General features: G+C 41.4%; 1 protein-coding gene across 1 annotated transcript; it reads right to left on the bottom strand.

Annotated features, from left to right (window-relative positions):
• Nucleotides 1-175: 175 nt before the first annotated feature.
• Nucleotides 176-17,831, bottom strand: LOC118276959 (serologically defined colon cancer antigen 8 homolog). The gene is made up of 16 exons (XM_050699829.1): nucleotides 17,506-17,831; nucleotides 16,174-16,301; nucleotides 15,032-15,208; nucleotides 13,220-13,344; nucleotides 12,302-12,475; nucleotides 11,641-11,778; nucleotides 11,017-11,111; nucleotides 8,915-9,068; nucleotides 8,359-8,520; nucleotides 7,077-7,182; nucleotides 6,417-6,550; nucleotides 5,886-5,990; nucleotides 5,457-5,550; nucleotides 5,020-5,137; nucleotides 2,163-2,248; nucleotides 176-1,430 (listed from the first exon to the last, which is right to left on the bottom strand). Exons 1-16 carry the CDS (start codon nucleotides 17,619-17,621, stop codon nucleotides 658-660), a joined length of 2,685 nt encoding a protein of 894 aa, XP_050555786.1. The 5' UTR covers nucleotides 17,622-17,831; the 3' UTR covers nucleotides 176-657.
• Nucleotides 17,832-18,855: the final 1,024 nt, after the last annotated feature.

Genomic DNA, 18,855 nt, shown 5'->3' with positions numbered 1-18,855 from the left:
TACAGACCCGCCTTGCTACCTATTTCTGATAGGTAATAACATTATATTTAGACATGCTCAAATTACCATGAAATTGATACAATATACATAATATAAGAACAATAAATAATAAAACGATAGTGGGGGGTAATGGTAACAGTAAATCTAAGGAAGTAAATACAATAAAACACAACGATTGGACTATAAAAATTATATTGAGCAAAAATAATTTAATTATTTTGTTTAAATTGCTTCTTTCTATGTAGATTTGGAAATGTTTGGACATTTTTTAGCAACTAACATGACTTGAAGGTAATTTTGAACATGAATTTGGACTTAAGTAAAGCTGTATCTTGTAAAAATCATCCATATCGTTGCTTAGAATATCTTAATTCACAACTGTGATAGTGTGAAAGACAAGATTCACTGATTTTGCTTCAAATATACTCACAAGCTCGCTAGTCACCTCAAAATATCCTTCACACATCTTTATTCTATAATTTCAGTTATGGTTTCTTCCATGTTTTTAAATATTTTCTAATCAACTATAACATGACTAACATCGAAAGCTTTATCTACAATAATTAATTAAACTAGCACGAATACATAAAGTAAAACAAGCTTATCATTAACATAATATTGCACGAACGAATACTAACTTAAATCCTAATAAAATTGCTAACTTTGACTAGATGGTTTCTCTTGTGACTTTATACTTTCAGGCACTTTTTCTTGTATCTTTGCATTCTGATCAGATTCATATTCCTGGGCGTATTGAGCATCATAACTTTGTACATTGTCTTGTACATTTTTGCTTCCATCATGCGCGGCATCTGTTAAACCCTCAGCGTACTGTGTTGTATCATAATTTTGATCTGTGTAGTTACCATCTGTCGGGTAATTTTCATATTCCTGTTGATACTGCGCATTAGGATCTGCAGCTTCTTGAGGGTATTGTTCATAGTTTTCATACTGCTGGTCTGCGTACGGTTGTTGCTCATAGTTCTCAAATTGATTCTCATATTGGACATCGCCCGTAGCCGGCGTTTGTTCGTAATTCTGATCATATTCATCATACTGTTGCGTTTCATATGCTTCCGTGTGTTCTACTTCCATAGGTTTCTCTGGTTCTTCTTTTATTTCTTCTTTGGCTTCTGTCTGTACTTTAGACATTTCCTCTTCGAAATGTTCAGGTTCCTGGTATACTGTTTCTGTTGGTTTAATATCTTCTACTACATTTTCTTCTATTTGATCGTGATGTTCCTCTTCTTGATAGGGAGTTTCATTTATTCCTGCAGTTTGGTAGGGATCGTCTCTGTCGACTGTTGTGACTCGTGCGTCCGGTCCGTGCGTGGTGTGTCCGGCGGACTCAGTTCCGGGATAGTCTCGTCCGCTGTCGGACGGGGGATGTGGTACATTTCTGTCGGTTGTGGTCTGGTGCGGGGGATGTGCTGTAAGGAAAGTCGTGTCATGTTTTGATATGAAAGATATATTATATATTTTTTTAGAACAGTTGAATTTGCTAGACCCTCTTCCATGACTGTAAAGCAATAGTATTTGTCGATAGTCGATAGCGACGACGTAAATTATTTGTATGTCCAATTTTACAACGCCTCTAACGGTCACCAATGGAACTAAAATTTGCCATACAAAAAAATTATGTATCCGCTACCGAGTATCGACTGTACTGTACGGTACTTTACTGTGGCAGATCTCACCAAATTTTTCAATTGAATTGAATTTACTTAATATGTAAGTTGAAGCATTAAAGACCAAGATTTCGTCTCCATATATGTAACTATCAGAAACACATAATTTTTCAACAAGTCTTGTCACCTGTACTACTTTTCCGTTTTTACATCATCATCATCATCAGCCTGTTCTCATCCACTGCTGGACATAAGCCTCTCCAATGGCACGCCACTGAGCAGAGGTGCTCATTACGACACATAATACCGCTATACAATATTCACCCACTTTTCACCATTTGTGTTATAAGTCCCATGTAATAGGGGGTGAGCCTATTGCCATATACTGGAAACAATTCCAGACTCCGTGCTACAACTGAGAAATTTTCGAAAAACCTAAAAAAAGCCCAGTAATACTTTGCCCGACCGTCAGTCAGTCAGTACAGTCGCTCTTGCGGCCACGGCCAACGAGGCAGTCAGTTTTTACATACGTACCTTGAAAATTGCTAGGCGTGTTGTGTGGGGACTGCATGGATCGTGAGAGGCCGTTTACTTGACGCTGCAGAGTGGCCAGTTCTTGCCTGCACGCCACACGTGAACACACACAAACAAACAAAGTGAGCCACGTAGCAAACACCATGCGAGGTACACACGGATACAAGGAACACTATCATGATGCTTTACCAAGGGATTTTGAGCTTTATTTTGTTACTGATAGAGTTGTCTTTAATTTGGTTGATGGTGAAACTGAAGATAGGTTAGGTTAAGTAGACATTTAATGGCGATTTTGCAAGGGATTTTAAGCTTTATTTCATTACTGATAGAGTTGACTTTGATTTGGTTGATGGTAAAACTGAAGATAGGTAGGAAGATAGATATTTTAATAGCGATTTTAATTAAAATATCTGTAGATGACTTTACAATAAATATTAGTTACAGGAGTCGAACCCGATTTTAGCAAAACCAATCATGTAGCCAATTAACCAAATAAGTTACAGAATCTATAAGTTACAGAAAAAAATCAGCAGAATCTAGTTAGCCCATTAAGTTATTAATACAATTCTTATATAGCAGAAACTATAATAGTTGATTATTATAAAATATATAAATTCTTTTGGGAAATATCATTTAACTACATTTCTACTGTTGCACTAAGTTTCACAACTAAAACTACAACATCATCATGCACATGCTAGTTTCTATCTACAACAACATTAGTTACCTAACTATTACCATCACTTACCTTCACAGGATCATCATCAGAATCATCAATCTTATCAATTGATAGATCACTTAGGTTTCTTGTTAGACCACCTACGTCATCCCTTGAGGACTCACTTAGACTATCAGCCCTCCTAAATCTAGATCTATAGTTAGGCGTCGATGTGTAATACGTGCGGTCTAGGTCATACGATGATCGACTGTGTGGATACCCACTAAGTGGGGTGTAACTCCTCAAAGGTGTGATGGTGGTGCAATACTTTTTATGAGAAGTCCACAAATTTCTAAGCTTTCTCATTAATTCAACGTTCCTGCAAAGCAATTGTGTTCTTTCTGCTCTGAAATGGAAATATGTGGGTGAATATGATGAGCAAATTGTTTTATGTAGTCAGTGTTATTGAAATTAATTAAAAAGTCAACTAATTCTATACTAAATTTAAAGTTACACACTAAATAATGAACAACAAAGTAATTGGTAATGATGACAGTGATTTCCAATCTACAGTTGATATGACTATCTAAATAAATAATCATGAAGATGATTTTAAACAACTATTTATTGCACACACTTAAACTATCGTTACCCATTGGAAATTATTTGAATTTTGTACTGTCTCACAACACCGAGAGGTAAACATTGATATAATTGAATAGAAAGCTATTAAAACAATATTACAACAAGCCAACAAATATCACACTACATTGCACAAACGTTTACAACAAGAAGTAAATATTATAATGATAACTATCTAAACACTGGTAGTTGATCACAGAAACGAAGATATAATAAATTAAACAATTCAAAATTTTCGAAAAACTGAAATATTCCCAGTACCTAATACTTTGTCTAACCCGGGAATCGAACCCGATACCCCTTGACCAGCAGTCGCACTAGACTAGCGGCCTCTCGACCAACAAGGCGGTCAACTAACAAATTAAAATTCAACAACAAATATTTCTCTTGATCGATTCAATCGAATACTGTCCAATAGCCAACAGGGCAGGACTTAACATTCAGTAAAACAATAATTTTCTCACATTTCTCACTGATCACAAATTCATTCGCATTATTTTCTGTAACATTTAAATAAAATCTAACCTCAGTAACTACTATTACATACAATAACTAAACTACCAGTGTTTTCCTATATCTATCTTAACCTAATTACTGCTCAAACTACTTGGTATACATTCGCATTGCTTGCTCTATCAATTCCTTTGCTCAGTCGTTCAGAAAATGCCCGTCAACAACATTTTAGGCAGCTTCCTCGTCTTTCTTTTCATCCTTTTCTTGCACAGCATCTGTCTCTTTCTCTACCTCACTCTCTGTGTTTACATTCTCTGTTATCTCCTCTTGGTTTACTGTACTCTCTTGTTGTACATCTTCTACTGTATCTTGTGCAACTTCTGCCATCTCTACATTGTTATCTTCCATCGGTTCAGCTGGTAATGTTTGCTCTGTGCTCATGTCGCTCTGTTCTTGTACCTGGGCATTTTCTTCTACGCTATGACTGTCTTTCCCATCTACTTCCTCAGAAGCTTTAGCGTTATCTTCAATAATCTCTACAGTCTCGTTCAGAACTTGTATATCGCCGTCTGAGACTTCCATGCTAAAGCTATTCTTTATGCCTCTATTATCATCAGCTTGCTGCACTACAATTTCTTCGACGTGTGCCCCTCTCCTTTTCTTATCTTTCTTTCTAGGCTTTGGTACCAACTTCACGCTTATGTCAACTTTAATCGGCTCCTTTTTCTCCCGTAAAAAGGGCTGTTGTATCATAAGCGGCAAGTTGTATATCTTCTCTCCTTTGATGTTTGTGAGATCCTGATTGGTCGTTAACGGGCCAACGACTATTGGCGCGTAGTTATTCGACGAAACGGACTCTTTTGCGGAGCGGCGCTTGGAACGGCGAGTCTCTCGGTCTCGCGAGCTCGAACGGTCGCGCTGTGTTCTGATTGGTTCGTCTGAACGGCCGCGACACTGCGCACTGCCTGCCACCAATAAAAACACAGCACGACGTTAAGACAATAGTTTTAAATGGGCAACGATAATTTAGCGAGCAATGTCAAGTGAGATTACAAAGGATAGTGACAATAATAATCATGCTATTAGATTGTAAATAGTTCGTACTTGTGCCTACGATTTGCGTCGTCGAGCTTGTCTGTGAGCAAACGACATTCGCCGGTGAGTTTCTCCATCAGACTGTTTTGTGATTGTATCATGGACTCCAACCCAGCCACCGTTTTAGCTGCGGAACCAAATGTTCTAGCTTTAGCTCTAAACTGTAGACACTACTATGGGGAGGTCTTTGTAAACAATCTGATGAATAAACTATTGAACGTTAAGAAAGAATACAAGCCCTTTCACAGCACTATAGATGTACATGCAAGCGCATACGATGAAAGGGTAAAGTATGAATGTTTTGAAGGTATTGTTCCAGATTATTTTGTGTGAAGAATCTTTCAAAACATCAATAGTTTACCCATTGAATGAGGCTATTTCCCAAAGACTGTGTAGTGGACCCACGAGAAGAGCTACGTAGTGTGGTGTGGTGTGGTGTGACGTACCGTGCTTGTTCTCCATCGTCTCCAGCATCGAGGACAGTTCCTTCTCCTTCTTGTTCTTCTCCGGCGATATCGGGGTCAAGTTCTTCATTGTTTGCTGCGAATTAAATAATTATATGCTAATTTTTGTCTACTTCTAATATTCCTATAATTAAATCTTAATATTCATAGTACAAAGTCGCTTTCTCTGTCCCAATTTCCTTTGTATGCTGAAATCTTTAAAACTACGCAACGGATTTTGATACGGTTTTTTTAATAGATAGTGATTCGAGAGGAAGGTTTATATGTTTATTACTTGTATAATATTTCGCCATTGCACCCATGCAAAGCTGGGCGGGTAGCTAGTTATAAATATTAAACAATTATTATTAAAGAGTAATATATCCTCTATCTCATCAATACCCGTTTCATTTCTAATAATGTTGATTTTACCTCTTTTTCCAGATTAGAGATTTGTTCAGAGAGACGAAGGTTCTCGCGACGTGAGTGCACCAAGTCGGCATCAGCTCTGTCCAGGCGTTGGCGTAGAGACTGGATCTAGTAGAAGAAGAACAGGATTTGGATAAGAATTATACTTGATTACATCATTGAGTAGACTCGGGTTTGATTTCTCTTGAAGTCATTTTGTATATATTTTTTCAAACTGGGTTGATTGGTAGAACAAAGCTCATTAACTGCCGTACTCGACATTTAATGATTACTTAAACTATTCCTTAGTAACGACGTGCTCCATCGTAGGCCGCATCATCACTTACAATCAAGCGAGATAGCGCCCAAACGTCAACCCATTAGATGTAAATTAAACAAAAAAAAACGATTTGTATTGAAAACAATTGCTAAGGACTGGGTTAAGTAACCATTAAATTACTCTGAGTACGATGGTATAATCGTTTAACATTAAAAAATATTCCTTTAGTCAGTATATAAGAGTGAGAGGAGTGATTATAAGAATGTATGTCTTACTTCAGAGTTGAGTCGATTGGTTTCATGTTTAGCCTGCCGCTGTTGTCTCTCGATCGCCAGGCGAGCGCTGGCCAACTCTTCCTCCAGTGACGCCTTCTCCGCGTGAGCCTGAGCTAGGTCTGCCTGTAGAGATGCTGGAAAGCAAATAAAAATATATATTAGGACAAATATGACAAGAGCGCCTGCCAACTTCCCAAAACCGCTGCAGCTCCTGTAATCCAGGATCTACAGTATGTACAACCATGAAAATACGGGAACACCGATGTCCGGCGCGTCCCTGGGACATGAATCCCACAAACGTCTTGGATCCCGCAACAAAATAAATCAGAAGACATTATAAGAGGTTTCACTTTCATCAGTGAATTTAAGATCCTCGTTGGTCGAGTGATTACAATTGCAACTGTCGGGCAAGGGGTCTCGTGTTCGATCGGCTCCGTCAAACAATTCCTGGGCTTTTTCTAGTTTTACGAAAATTTCTCAGTAGTAGCACGGAGTTTGGAATTGTGCCCATTATATGGTAATGACCAATGAATGATCTTTGTAACTGTAATGTACTATAATGTAAAGTAACTGCAATGGCTTTATATCACTACCAACTATTAATGTCGAGACAGATAATTTTAGAACCCCTTATAATATATTTCTTTGTATGATACTTACAGATTTTGTTCTTCAGCTCCATCTTCAGCTCGTCGACGGCGGCGTTCTTCATGGACAGCTCGCGCTTCAGTTCGTTCTCTTCACGACGCTGGCGCTCCAAGTCCAACTGTTTAAAACGACCAGTTAAGGGCGTAGTTAGTAGGTTTTAATAATTTTAAAGAGTCTGAAATGTCGCTTGGTCTTCTAGTCTAAATCATAAAATTTTGGACAGACGGAACTCTGGAGAGACAACTCATTGGTCTTTTCTCAATGAATGAATTAACCAATGACCGAATAACTGATTGATTTGTTAATGAATGAACGAAATATTGAACGAACGATTTCATTAACTAATTAATGAATGAATGAACGAATTATAAATATATGAACGAATGAGAGAAAGAATGAACAAACAAATGAATGAATGAATGAAACGAATGAATGGATGAATGAATAAACAAATGAATGAACGAATAAATGAACGAATTAATGAGGGAATGACGAGCAATCAATGATCAATGCACGAGCAATTAACGTAAGTGTGGTTCGGTACCTGTAACTTGGCGACGTTGTCGTACTGCGCGGCGAGGTCGTGCTGCAGCTCGTCGAAGTGCGCGTTGTATCGCTGCTCGGCCGCGCTGCGCTCCTGTATCTATTAGTGTAAGAGTGGTTCGGTACCTGTAACTTGGCGACGTTGTCGTACTGCGCGGCGAGGTCGTGCTGCAGCTCGTCGAAGTGCGCGTTGTACCGCTGCTCGGCCGCGCTGCGCTCCTGTATCTATTAGTGTAAGAGTGGTTCGGTACCTGTAACTTGGCGACGTTGTCGTACTGCGCGGCGAGGTCGTGCTGCAGCTCGTCGAAGTGCGCGTTGTACCGCTGCTCGGCCGCGCTGCGCTCCTGTATCTATTAGTGTAAGAGTGGTTCGGTACCTGTAACTTGGCGACGTTGTCGTACTGCGCGGCGAGGTCGTGCTGCAGCTCGTCGAAGTGCGCGTTGTACCGCTGCTCGGCCGCGCTGCGCTCCTGTATCAATTAACGTAAGTGTGGTTCGGTACCTGTAACTTGGCGACGTTGTCGTACTGCGCGGCGAGGTCGTGCTGCAGCTCGTCGAAGTGCGCGTTGTATCGCTGCTCGGCCGCGCTGCGCTCCTGTATCTATTAGTGTAAGAGTGGTTCGGTACCTGTAACTTGGCGACGTTGTCGTACTGCGCGGCGAGGTCGTGCTGCAGCTCGTCGAAGTGCGCGTTGTATCGCTGCTCGGCCGCGCTGCGCTCCTGTATCTATTAGTGTAAGAGTGGTTCGGTACCTGTAACTTGGCGACGTTGTCGTACTGCGCGGCGAGGTCGTGCTGCAGCTCGTCGAAGTGCGCGTTGTACCGCTGCTCGGCCGCGCTGCGCTCCTGTATCGCTCGCCGCGCGCCCTCGCCCGCTAGCTCGCGGACCTTACTGCGCTCTTTGGCTAGGTCGTCCTGAGATGGATGGTTGAAAAATAGTAATTTATTCTTAGTAGTAACGATATATCTTATAGTAGGATAGGAGCCTCATTAAGCATAAATGCCTGTCTATGCCTAGGACACTCTAAAATAATACTTATATGTATTATAAAATTTTAAATGTATTCATTCATTCCTAACTGTCAATGGTTACTAGTTGAATTAACTCACTCATTCATTCATTCACTCAATCACTCACTCTCTCATTAACTTATTTAGTAATTCGGCCATTCATTCAATCTGTCACTCATTTTTTTCTTTCATTCATCCAAACAGTCATTCTTTGCTTCATCATTCAATCAGTCACTCATTCAAATTAAATGGTAAGTTAACGCCGACCTACGACTTTTATATATTAGTATAAAAATACCTTGAGCCGCCTCAACTCAGCCTCCAAGTTGTTCCGCTCCTCCCTGAGCTGGTGTTCCACTGCATCCGACCCTCGCTTGTACCGCCCGTCATCGTCTCGCTGCTCCAAGCTTAACTTCAGCTTCGATATCTGAGACTCCAACGAAGATTTATCTCTGTTCAAAGAGGAACAAAACAAATATATTTTGCATGGAAAAGAATAAATTATTTCTACATTACATAAATTATAATATACCTGTTAGATTAGGTAGCAAATTCAATTTAATAGATTAATAGTAGTTTAGTAGATTTAATAGTAGTTTTTTTTTTTTTTTTTTCAGGTGGGAAAATCATCCAATGACTTCTCTCGCCAGGGCAAAGCGAGAGGGAGTGTCAGACTCTTACTGACTAAAAACCACCCCGTTCCTTCTCCTGCTTGTCAAGCCGGAGCCCCGGTAAACCCGCTAGGTAGTCCGCAGCTCCGGATTAAGCATCAGCCCTATTGGGCCCCATCTGTGGTGGTCTGATGGCTCTTTGAGGCGCGCGCGGAACGCGACGCGCCGCACGCACGGGTCTGGTTCTGGTCGGGCGGCGAGCTACCCTTGCTCACCGTCCGCAGACCCGCACTTACGGTGGCCGGAGATCGTCTCGTGATCCCCGACGCCCGGAGTGTCTCTCGCGACGGCTGGGGCGTGAAGAGGTTCGTTCTCTCACGCGCCCCGCCTCCTCCTTAGCTAGCATGACTGCTTCGCAGAAGGAGGAGACGGCATCCCAGTCCCCCTCGCTCCGCACCATGGTCTGAACCAGTGCCGGACGCGAGAGGTCACCGTCGCCGACCACATCCCTGAGGACACGGCGGTGCTCAGCCCATGCAGGGCACACCGCCACCGTATGCTCCACCGTATCCTCCGGGCGGTCCGCACAGTGATGACACCCGGGCGTTTCCTCCCGCCCAATCAGAAACAGGAACCTACCGAAACTTCCATGTCCGGTAAGCACCTGTGTCAGGCGGTAGGTGAGGACGCCGTGGCGCCTCTCTAGCCACTCCTCAAAGAGGGGACTTACCGCTGCAATGACAGCGAGCCCAGCCCTCGGTTGCGACAGTCGTTGCTGCCATTCCACCATGAGATCACGCCGGAGCTCGTCCCGCCACGCACTAATCTGGCGCGGCAGCGGAGTTTCGCCCCGGCGACGCGCGTCGGCGTGCAAACTAAAGACGCGCGCAAGCACCTTTGCCTCCAGATCCCATGGTGGCAATCCGGCAAGGAGGTTCGCCGCTTCCCGGAGATCGTACGATATCCACGGATTATTCGGATGGCCATGACCCTCTGGGACGTAAGTAGCGCCCGAGCTGGCCGCCGCATCAGACTCGGGGCCCATACAGGGGCGCCGTAGAGGGCCATGGACCGCACGATCCCCGCGTACAACCTCCGGCAGGAGGCATTTGCCCCCCGAGGTTGGGCAGGAGCCGCTTAAGCGCAGCCCCCGTCCGTTCTAACTTAGGAGCCAAACGTCGGAAATGCTCCACGAAGTTCCATCGACTGTCGAGGACGAGTCCTAGGTACTTCATCGTCGTCCCGACACCGATGGTAACCCCTCCTGCCGTTATTTGGGACCCATCCAGAGGTGGCGCGTTCCCGCGGCCATGAAAACACATGACCTCGGATTTGTGGAGCGCCACCTCGAGTCCCAATTGCCGGATCCTTGCAACGACCGTCGCAACCGCTCTCGCCATAAAATTGGCCGCCGCCTGGTGCGACCTCCCGTGCCAGCACCAGCGTGTCGTCGGCGTAACAGACTACGCTGACGCCGTTCGGGAGGTCGGTGCGCAGCACCTAGTCGTAACCGATGTTCCACAGGAGCGGCCTCAAAACCGAACCCTGTGGAACACCGCGCGACATCTCTCGCCGATTCCACTCACCTTGGTGACCGGGGTGTGAGTAGTAGTTGGCCGTGCGATGATGACAGAGTAGAATCATTTGTCCCCGTCTCTACTCTTTCCATGTGCATTGAAAGAGCCAACTAATGGTAGCCCCTTTTATTTGTCAGATATCAGAATTTTAGAGATTATAACGACCCTGTCTCTTGTAGACGAGACTCATAGACCAGCAGTGGACTACCTACCTCTGGAGGTTGTCAATCTGGCGCTTGAAGCCGTCGAGGCAGGTTGAGTCAACGAGCCCGGAGGCCAACTTGCGCTTGTTCTCATTGTTTTCTTCCTATTCAAAGAAATACAAAACAAATGAATTGTAGAACACAGTTCAAAGTAACGTGGCATGATTTTAGAGTATATTTTTTCTTTTAATCTAACAATAAACTTCAAAATCTGAGTATTGAGCTGAGTAAGCGATCTAGACGCGAAGGCGACGCGGTGCGGTGCGAATACAATAAACTGTCAAAATTTATTGACGTGGCCTACGTGATCAACCGCACGTGGGATGCGGTGAGACGCGGACGCGATCAATTGCCTTGATATTGTAGTGCGAACTGGACGCACTGCCGTCACATTTTTGTTTTATATCGTCGGAAACAGAAACAATACGAAACGATTCACATGCACGTAGGACATAGCCGCCGCGTCGCGTTAAATTCGCGTGTCACCACGCTTCGCTTTCGCTTCTAGATCACTCACGCAGAACGTCGCGATGGCTCTCTCTCTCTCTCTCTTCTCTCTCTCCATCTCTTCTCTCTCTCTCTTTTCTATGTGTTTTTTTTTATGGTATCTACCTTTTGCAATGTAATCCTTACCTGAACCTTCTTAAGATCGATTTTAGCTTGTGTAAGTTGAGCCTCGAGCTCGGCGATGCGAGACTCGAACACAATGTTGGGACCTTCCAACCTGGTGGAGCGCGCCTTCGCAGACTTCCGGGCCTTCAGTGGAGTCGTCTATGGACAACAAATTAATGTTTCTTTAAGTCTTTGACTGCCAATAGAAAACTGTTGAAGGCGAATCCTCCGCTAACGTCGGTCACCGGTGGCCCCCGTGGCGTTTAAAGTGTTAAATATCTTTGCTGTCTTCACATTCTTAGGATACATTTTGTCATTACACGTAATTCTTACTGAGAATGTTCAGGCATCAAAGCACCACAAAGCATCAGGAATTGGTGGAGGGGTCGGCTATTGTACTTTCTTTCGATAGAATAAATAAATTTTGGAATAAGTACTTCTGTTAAATTATAATGTTTTTTTTTTCGTTTTTTAAAAGTCGGATACTCAGAAAGTTTAACATTTTTTTTTAAAAAAGTACAAGTCTTAGCGAACCCGGAGTTTTACTCTAATCCTCAGATTTATAGACTCTATCGATTGATTCAATAAAAACACGATGACACAACAATTGGGTTCTTACCACACTGTCTATTCTACAGACGAACTCATTATTCAGAGAGACTTCTGTAAAACTGTCCTTTACCTTATTATCACTGTCGAGTCCAGTGCTATCGCCCAACTCGTCCAGGTCATCGCTCTCGGACCCATTATAAGAATGGAACATGCGAGAGATCAGCTTGTTCTTCTGAGCCTCGTGGAGATGCTCGTTCTCTGAGATCACCTCCTTCACCTTGCCTAGCAGGTTGTTTAGTTCATCCTAAATAAGAAATAAGTGAAGTCATACATTTATATAAGGTGTTCTAAAATTATCTGCCATGGATTTAATGGGAGGTAGTGTTGTGTTTGAACATTACAATTGTGAAGATGGACTAGTTAATTTAATTTGAGAACATATAGAATAAATATTGACTCTACTCTGCATAAAGTGGTTTCCAAATACGCACGACGCGTCGCATCCAGAGATGGTGAAAGAGATAGCTCTTGCATAACAAACTCATAAGTATTATAGATTTTTTGTATGATAAAAATAAATATTAATAAATAATCAATAATTTATAATATTAACTTAAGCAATAACTGTTCCATTTCTTATGGAATACATCGTACCCTTAGTATAAGTTACTTTACGTTTAAAATAATCGAAACGAGGGCACGTTCGGCGCTCTGATTAGCCAGCTCTCGTTTCGATTACTTTAAACGTAAACTAAACTCGTAATAAGAGTCAAGGGTTACAGATCGTCTTTGTGAATCCAACATTTTGTTTCACCCTCTAGCCATAAAACTGCTGCGGACTACCTAGCGGGTTTACCGGGGCTCCGGCTCGAAAAGCAGGAGAAGGAACGGGGTGGTTTTTAGTCAGTAAGAGTCTGACACTTCCTCTCGCCTCGCCCAAGGCAAGAAAAGTCATTGGATGACTTTCCCCCATCAAAAAAAAAGCTATAAAACTGCGATCATAGCCACAAACAGACCAGCAAAATGCTCCTCATCCAACCGCACTTACCCTGCAGTACTGGCTCTCTCTCTCCAGCTGTTCTATGTACTCCTCCTGTTTCTGTATGAAGTTGATGACGTCAGGGTTGGTCCCGCCAGTGACGTCACCAGCGGTCGTAGTAGGTGGGGGCACGGCTGTTGAAGGAAGCTTGGAATTTAGTCTTAGAGGTCAACAATTATTATAACCGATGGTAATTAAAAATCCTTTGGAGCAATCTAAGTATAAAAAAGACAGTTTCGATTTGAGAAGGTGCTTATACAATTTGAGTTATTATCAAAAATGTATTTAAATATAAACTAGCTATTCCCGCGCGGTTTGAACCACTGCTTCGCTCCTATTGCTCGTATTGTGCTATTTTATTATAATAGAGTCAGGCGTTACCTTGCGGAACATCCACACCTACTACACTAACAATACAATACATTATTATGTTTTTATTCCGCTTGTAGATATATTTTTAGCATGTACAGCACCACCCTCCCGCCCTAAATTAAATGCACACGCAGTTGAGGTGTAACACAAAACACACAAAATACATCTACAAGTGGAATAAAAACTAAAAACACATTGTATTGTTAGCGTATCGTGATATTTTTGCCTATAGCTTGCTCGAAAAGCGGACTATCCAACAAAAAGATAATTATTCGATTCGAACCAATATTTCCAGAGATAAACACGTTCAAAGAAACAAATCTCCTTAAGCTATATTAAGCAGCACCTACATATAAAGTATCTATAGATAATATTGAAAGACTTACAGGTAGTAGTAGTATGTGGCGGGCTGTAGTTGTTCAGGCTGTCGGCGTACAGGGTGGCGTACTTAGTGGTGAGGCGCGGCCGCGGCTTGTACTATACATTGTATATAGTATAGATAAGTATTGAAAGACTTACAGGTAGTAGTAGCATGTGGCGGGCTGTAGTTGTTCAGGCTGTCGGCGTACAGGGTGGCGTACTTAGTGGTGAGGCGCGGCCGCGGCTTGTACTATACATTGTATATAGTATAGATAAGTATTGAAAGACTTACTGGTCGTAGTAGCATGTGGCGGGCTGTAGTTGTTCAGGCTGTCGGCGTACAGGGTGGCGTACTTAGTGGTGAGTCGCGGCCGCGGCTTGTACTATACATTGTATATAGTATATATAAGTATTGAAAGACTTTACAGTTAGCATTAGCATGTGGCGGGCTGTAGTTGTTCAGGCTGTCGGCGTACAGGGTGGCGTACTTAGTGGTGAGGCGCGGCCGTGGCTTGTACTATACATTGTATATAGTATAGATAAGTATTGAAAGACTTTACAGTTAGCATTAGCATGTGGCGGGCTGTAGTTGTTCAGGCTGTCGGCGTACAGGGTGGCGTACTTAGTGGTGAGGCGCGGCCGCGGCTTGTACTATACATTGTATATAGTATAGTATAGATGAGTATTGAAAGACTTACAGGTCGTAGTAGCATGTGGCGGGCTGTAGTTGTTCAGGCTGTCGGCGTACAGGGTGGCGTACTTAGTGGTGAGGCGCGGCCGCGGCTTGTACTATACATATAGTATAGATAAGTATTGAAAGACTTACAGGTAGTAGTAGCATGTGGCGGGCTGTAGTTGTTCAGGCTGTCGGCGTACAGGGTGGCGTACTTAGTGGTGAGGCGCGGCCGCGGCTTGTACTATACATTGTATATAGTATAGATAAGTATTGAAAGACTTACAGGTCGTAGTAGCATGTGGCGTGTAGTTGTTCAGGCTGTCGGCGTACAGGGTGGCGTACTTAGTGGTGAGGCGCGGCCGCGGCTTGTACTATACATTGTATATAGTATAGATAAGTATTGAAAGACTTACAGGTCGTAGTAGCATGTGGCGGGCTGTAGTTGTTCAGGCTGTCGGCGTACAGGGTGGCGTACTTAGTGGTGAGGCGCGGCCGTGGCTTGTACTCCGCGAGGGTGTAGGAACTAGTGTACTTCTTGTCCAGGTCTCCGTCAGACTCGTCCAGGTTCTTCACTGACGCTGAACCGCCGTTGTACTATACATTGTATATAGTATAGATAAGTATTGAAAGACTACGCACCTGAGTTATTGGATTTGAAATTTTAAGTTAAGGATGTTAAGATAGTTTTTTATTTGTCGATAAATATAAAACAGAAAAAGCTTAACAAGTTTATAAGAATAGTAATAGTATACAGAGCCGGATTGAACCTAGCATAGGCGCCCCTAATTTTTTTGGCGCCGCCGCCACTCTATGTGCAGTTGGGCGTTGTCTCACGCGATACCGCGTAGTCGCGGCGCCCACTCCTCATGCATGCGAGTGCGGGTTCGAAACCTACCAACGGCAAGCACCTACCAATGAGACTTTTTCCGAGTTATATGGAGTTCCTAAGATTATTTAGACACCACTGAGAAACGGTGAAGGACAACATCGCGAGGAAATGTGGGCTTCTAATTATAAGTTTAAAATCGCCAACCCACATTGAGCAAGCGTGGCGAATAATATTAAAACCTTCTCCGTGTAAGAACATGCTTTCTTCAGCATTGGCCACTAATAGGCTGTTGTATGATATAACCAATGAACTCTCTTATTTTACATTGTTATCGTCTATGATGGGCATAAATTGTTATTTCAGGATTAGATGTAATGTGCATGTTAATTATGTGTTCATAAATGCACTCACTAGTCGTAACATTTTAAAATTATTTTTTCCAACTGTTCGAAGAAATGTAAAATAGGTCTATAACTGTCATACGCTTTCACAAAGCTAAAATATAAACCCTCAAGTTGACTGGTACTTCAATTCAATAGCGTATAAAAATAATTTGAAATCAATACACAAAACTTTATCTATGCAATCCAATTCTATTCAAGATAATAATTAATCAAGCATTTCACTAAAACTTTATTAAACCCCACATTTAAATAAGTACCTAAATTAAAATAACGTAATTTATGAAAGAACATTTATAATCTAAAATATTATGAAAAAAAAAATAGTTACTCACACTTGGCGCGTAATTCCCGGACAAGAAGTACCGTAGCTTCGACACCGCCTCTTTGTAAGCCAACTCGGTGTAATCAGGTATCCTTTTCAACCCATAATCGTTCATCTTACTTGGCCGCCTATTCAAATAATTCGTATAATACATAATTAATTAAAAACTTAACGATAAAAAAACATAATTATTAAAATTTTAAATCGAAACAAAAAAAAGAAAAATAAAAATCAAATGTTGAATTTGGAACTAGTGTTGCGCATTGCGCCGGGGACTCGAGTGCGGGATTATTGTAAACTGGTATCGATTATACACAGCGGTTGCCATGGTTACGGTTGTTGTGGTAAACAATTGCTTCGCGACGAGTGCAAGGTACATGCAATCGATTTGTCACCTGAGATTAGATAATATATGCAAGATTAATTTGGGTCTGACTAAATTAGTTTTCTCGATGACATGCGATTTTAATTAGCCAATTTATTTCAAAGGTTTTCCAACTTGAATTTGTTTTGTTATTTGACAAATTAGTTTTTTTTCTTAGTCTTGTAGTGGTAAGCGTGACTGCTGAGTATGAGAACCTGGATTCAATTCTCAGGTAGGAAAATTGTTGTTAGCCTTTTTGACGTTGAAAATCAGTCTGCTAGTTTAGAGGCTTGATTTTTGCGTGGTTTGGTTGGAGGTTGGGCCTGATTCCTAACAGATAAATGGTGAAAATAATAGGAGTAGGACCACTATAAATTCGGGGAGTGAAATTTTTAAAATAAAAGTTCAAGGCTTTGATCGTTTGATCTAAAATATTAAGTGCGTGAAGTTATTAAAAAACATAGTTTCACTACATTTTTCCTGGACATTTCTTTTATTTTTCTAAAAATCATAGTGTAATTTTTTCATCATTATCATTTTTAAACTTTTGCAATTTTTCCTATTTTGTCCTTTTACGCTGTATTATACCGATCCCGTGAATCGTGATACCTGGTCACATCACTAAATCACTGTGAGGCATAGAGCTGGATTTCTCCACGGTAGGTAACTTTTCACACAGACAGAAAATCTAGATTCCATCAACTTCACACATTTATTAGATTTAAAATTGTAATAAACACACTTACTTCAACGACTACGCAAAAATAATTAAGATATAATGAAACTTTCACAATTCATGATTTATTTCTCAATAAAAAAAAGATAGATAGGTATTGTGATTAATTATCATCAAAATGCATACCAGCGATAAAATTATTCATTTATCAATCCTTTATTCGTATCTTCCATAGCTAACGTGAATCACTACTATTCACACAAAAGCTTTTTTACAGGTCGGTTATACTTGCCGAATTTTTGTGCGCTTCAACTTGGCGCTCATCTCTTTGTCAGAACCAACACTGGATCCACTCTTCACTCGGTAGCCCGTCGACTTCGGCTTCGTGACGTAACTTGTCGAGCCCATACTATCACTATAGCACGCCAACTATCCGAATCTATCGCAATTTATATTCAAAACAATGCAAAATTTATGCGAACGGAAAAGTATTAAAACTGATATTTTCCAATACTGGTAAACCGACACGATAAAGAACCTATAAATTCAAATTTTCGAACTTGGAAGGCATCGCGGGCGCGCGCTGCCTCCAATAGGCTTGACGAAAAAGGAATGAGATTTTGGAATAAGAACTTTTTGCTCCTTCCTGTGTTTTGTCTCGCTCGCACGCGCGGGAATAATGGCTATGTCCGTTTCAAATCGATGGAAAAGTTTTTCTTCAGGATGAATAGTCGAGGAGCTAGCGCGGAAAATTGTAAAATCATCGATGCTACTTTAGATGTCATCCAGGTAACATCAATCTTTTAAGCTTTGTGTAACAAATTATATGTAGCAGATTTGGAATTACAAGACCACTTGTGATACTTTCTAGATTTTTAAGCATAAACTGCCTTTGCCAAACCTCCTCATGTATAATGAGGAGGTTTTAATTGGACTATGTTTTATTGTGTTCCATACAAATAACTTTTAAAGTTTTAAACATTCTAAGGCTCTGGCAAGTTAAATATAACTTGCCAGAACCTTAGGCTTAATTAAATTTATTAGGTTTCACAAAACTACTACTATATTAACTAAAACAATTATTACTACTTTTGGCGGTTCCTTATTAAGTTTAATTCACAGCTCCAATTCTAGTCTTTGGCAGACTAGTCTAGTCACAGTGCCTTATCGTACAAAAAGCTTACCTAATACACATTTTTAAGACTACCAACTTAATATAATCAAAATTCTTTACAATACAAGAACTTTCCAAATCTGTCTCTTAGACTACGCGACAGGCAGTGTCTAGCGTGCACCGAAGACGAGCTAATAACTTTTTGGAGGGAAAATACATCGTCGATCACGCAATCAAAATGGCCGCTTTACCACAAATCAGGGCTTTTTACGTCTCCTGAGTCATCCGCATAATTAGATTCACGTAGTTTTCTTGTATATTATGTAAATTACTGTTGCGTTTCCATTTTGATATTAGGTGATAGAATTTTCAAGTAAGTTTTCATTGTTGTCTGAATTTAACGATGTTTTTAGGTTAGGATTTGTTTTTCGTTTGCGTGCGTTCTTTTATTAGTTAGGTAACTGTTTTTTGATTGAATTGAACCATGATTTGTGTTGTGCTAATGTATTTTTCATTAATGACTAGTAA

This window comes from Spodoptera frugiperda, chromosome 17 (assembly GCF_023101765.2).
Source record: "Spodoptera frugiperda isolate SF20-4 chromosome 17, AGI-APGP_CSIRO_Sfru_2.0, whole genome shotgun sequence".
In the NCBI taxonomy this organism is placed as follows: domain Eukaryota; kingdom Metazoa; phylum Arthropoda; class Insecta; order Lepidoptera; family Noctuidae; genus Spodoptera; species Spodoptera frugiperda.
The sequence above is the reverse complement of the archived record's forward strand: the minus strand, read 5'-3'. Positions and strand labels throughout refer to the sequence as shown.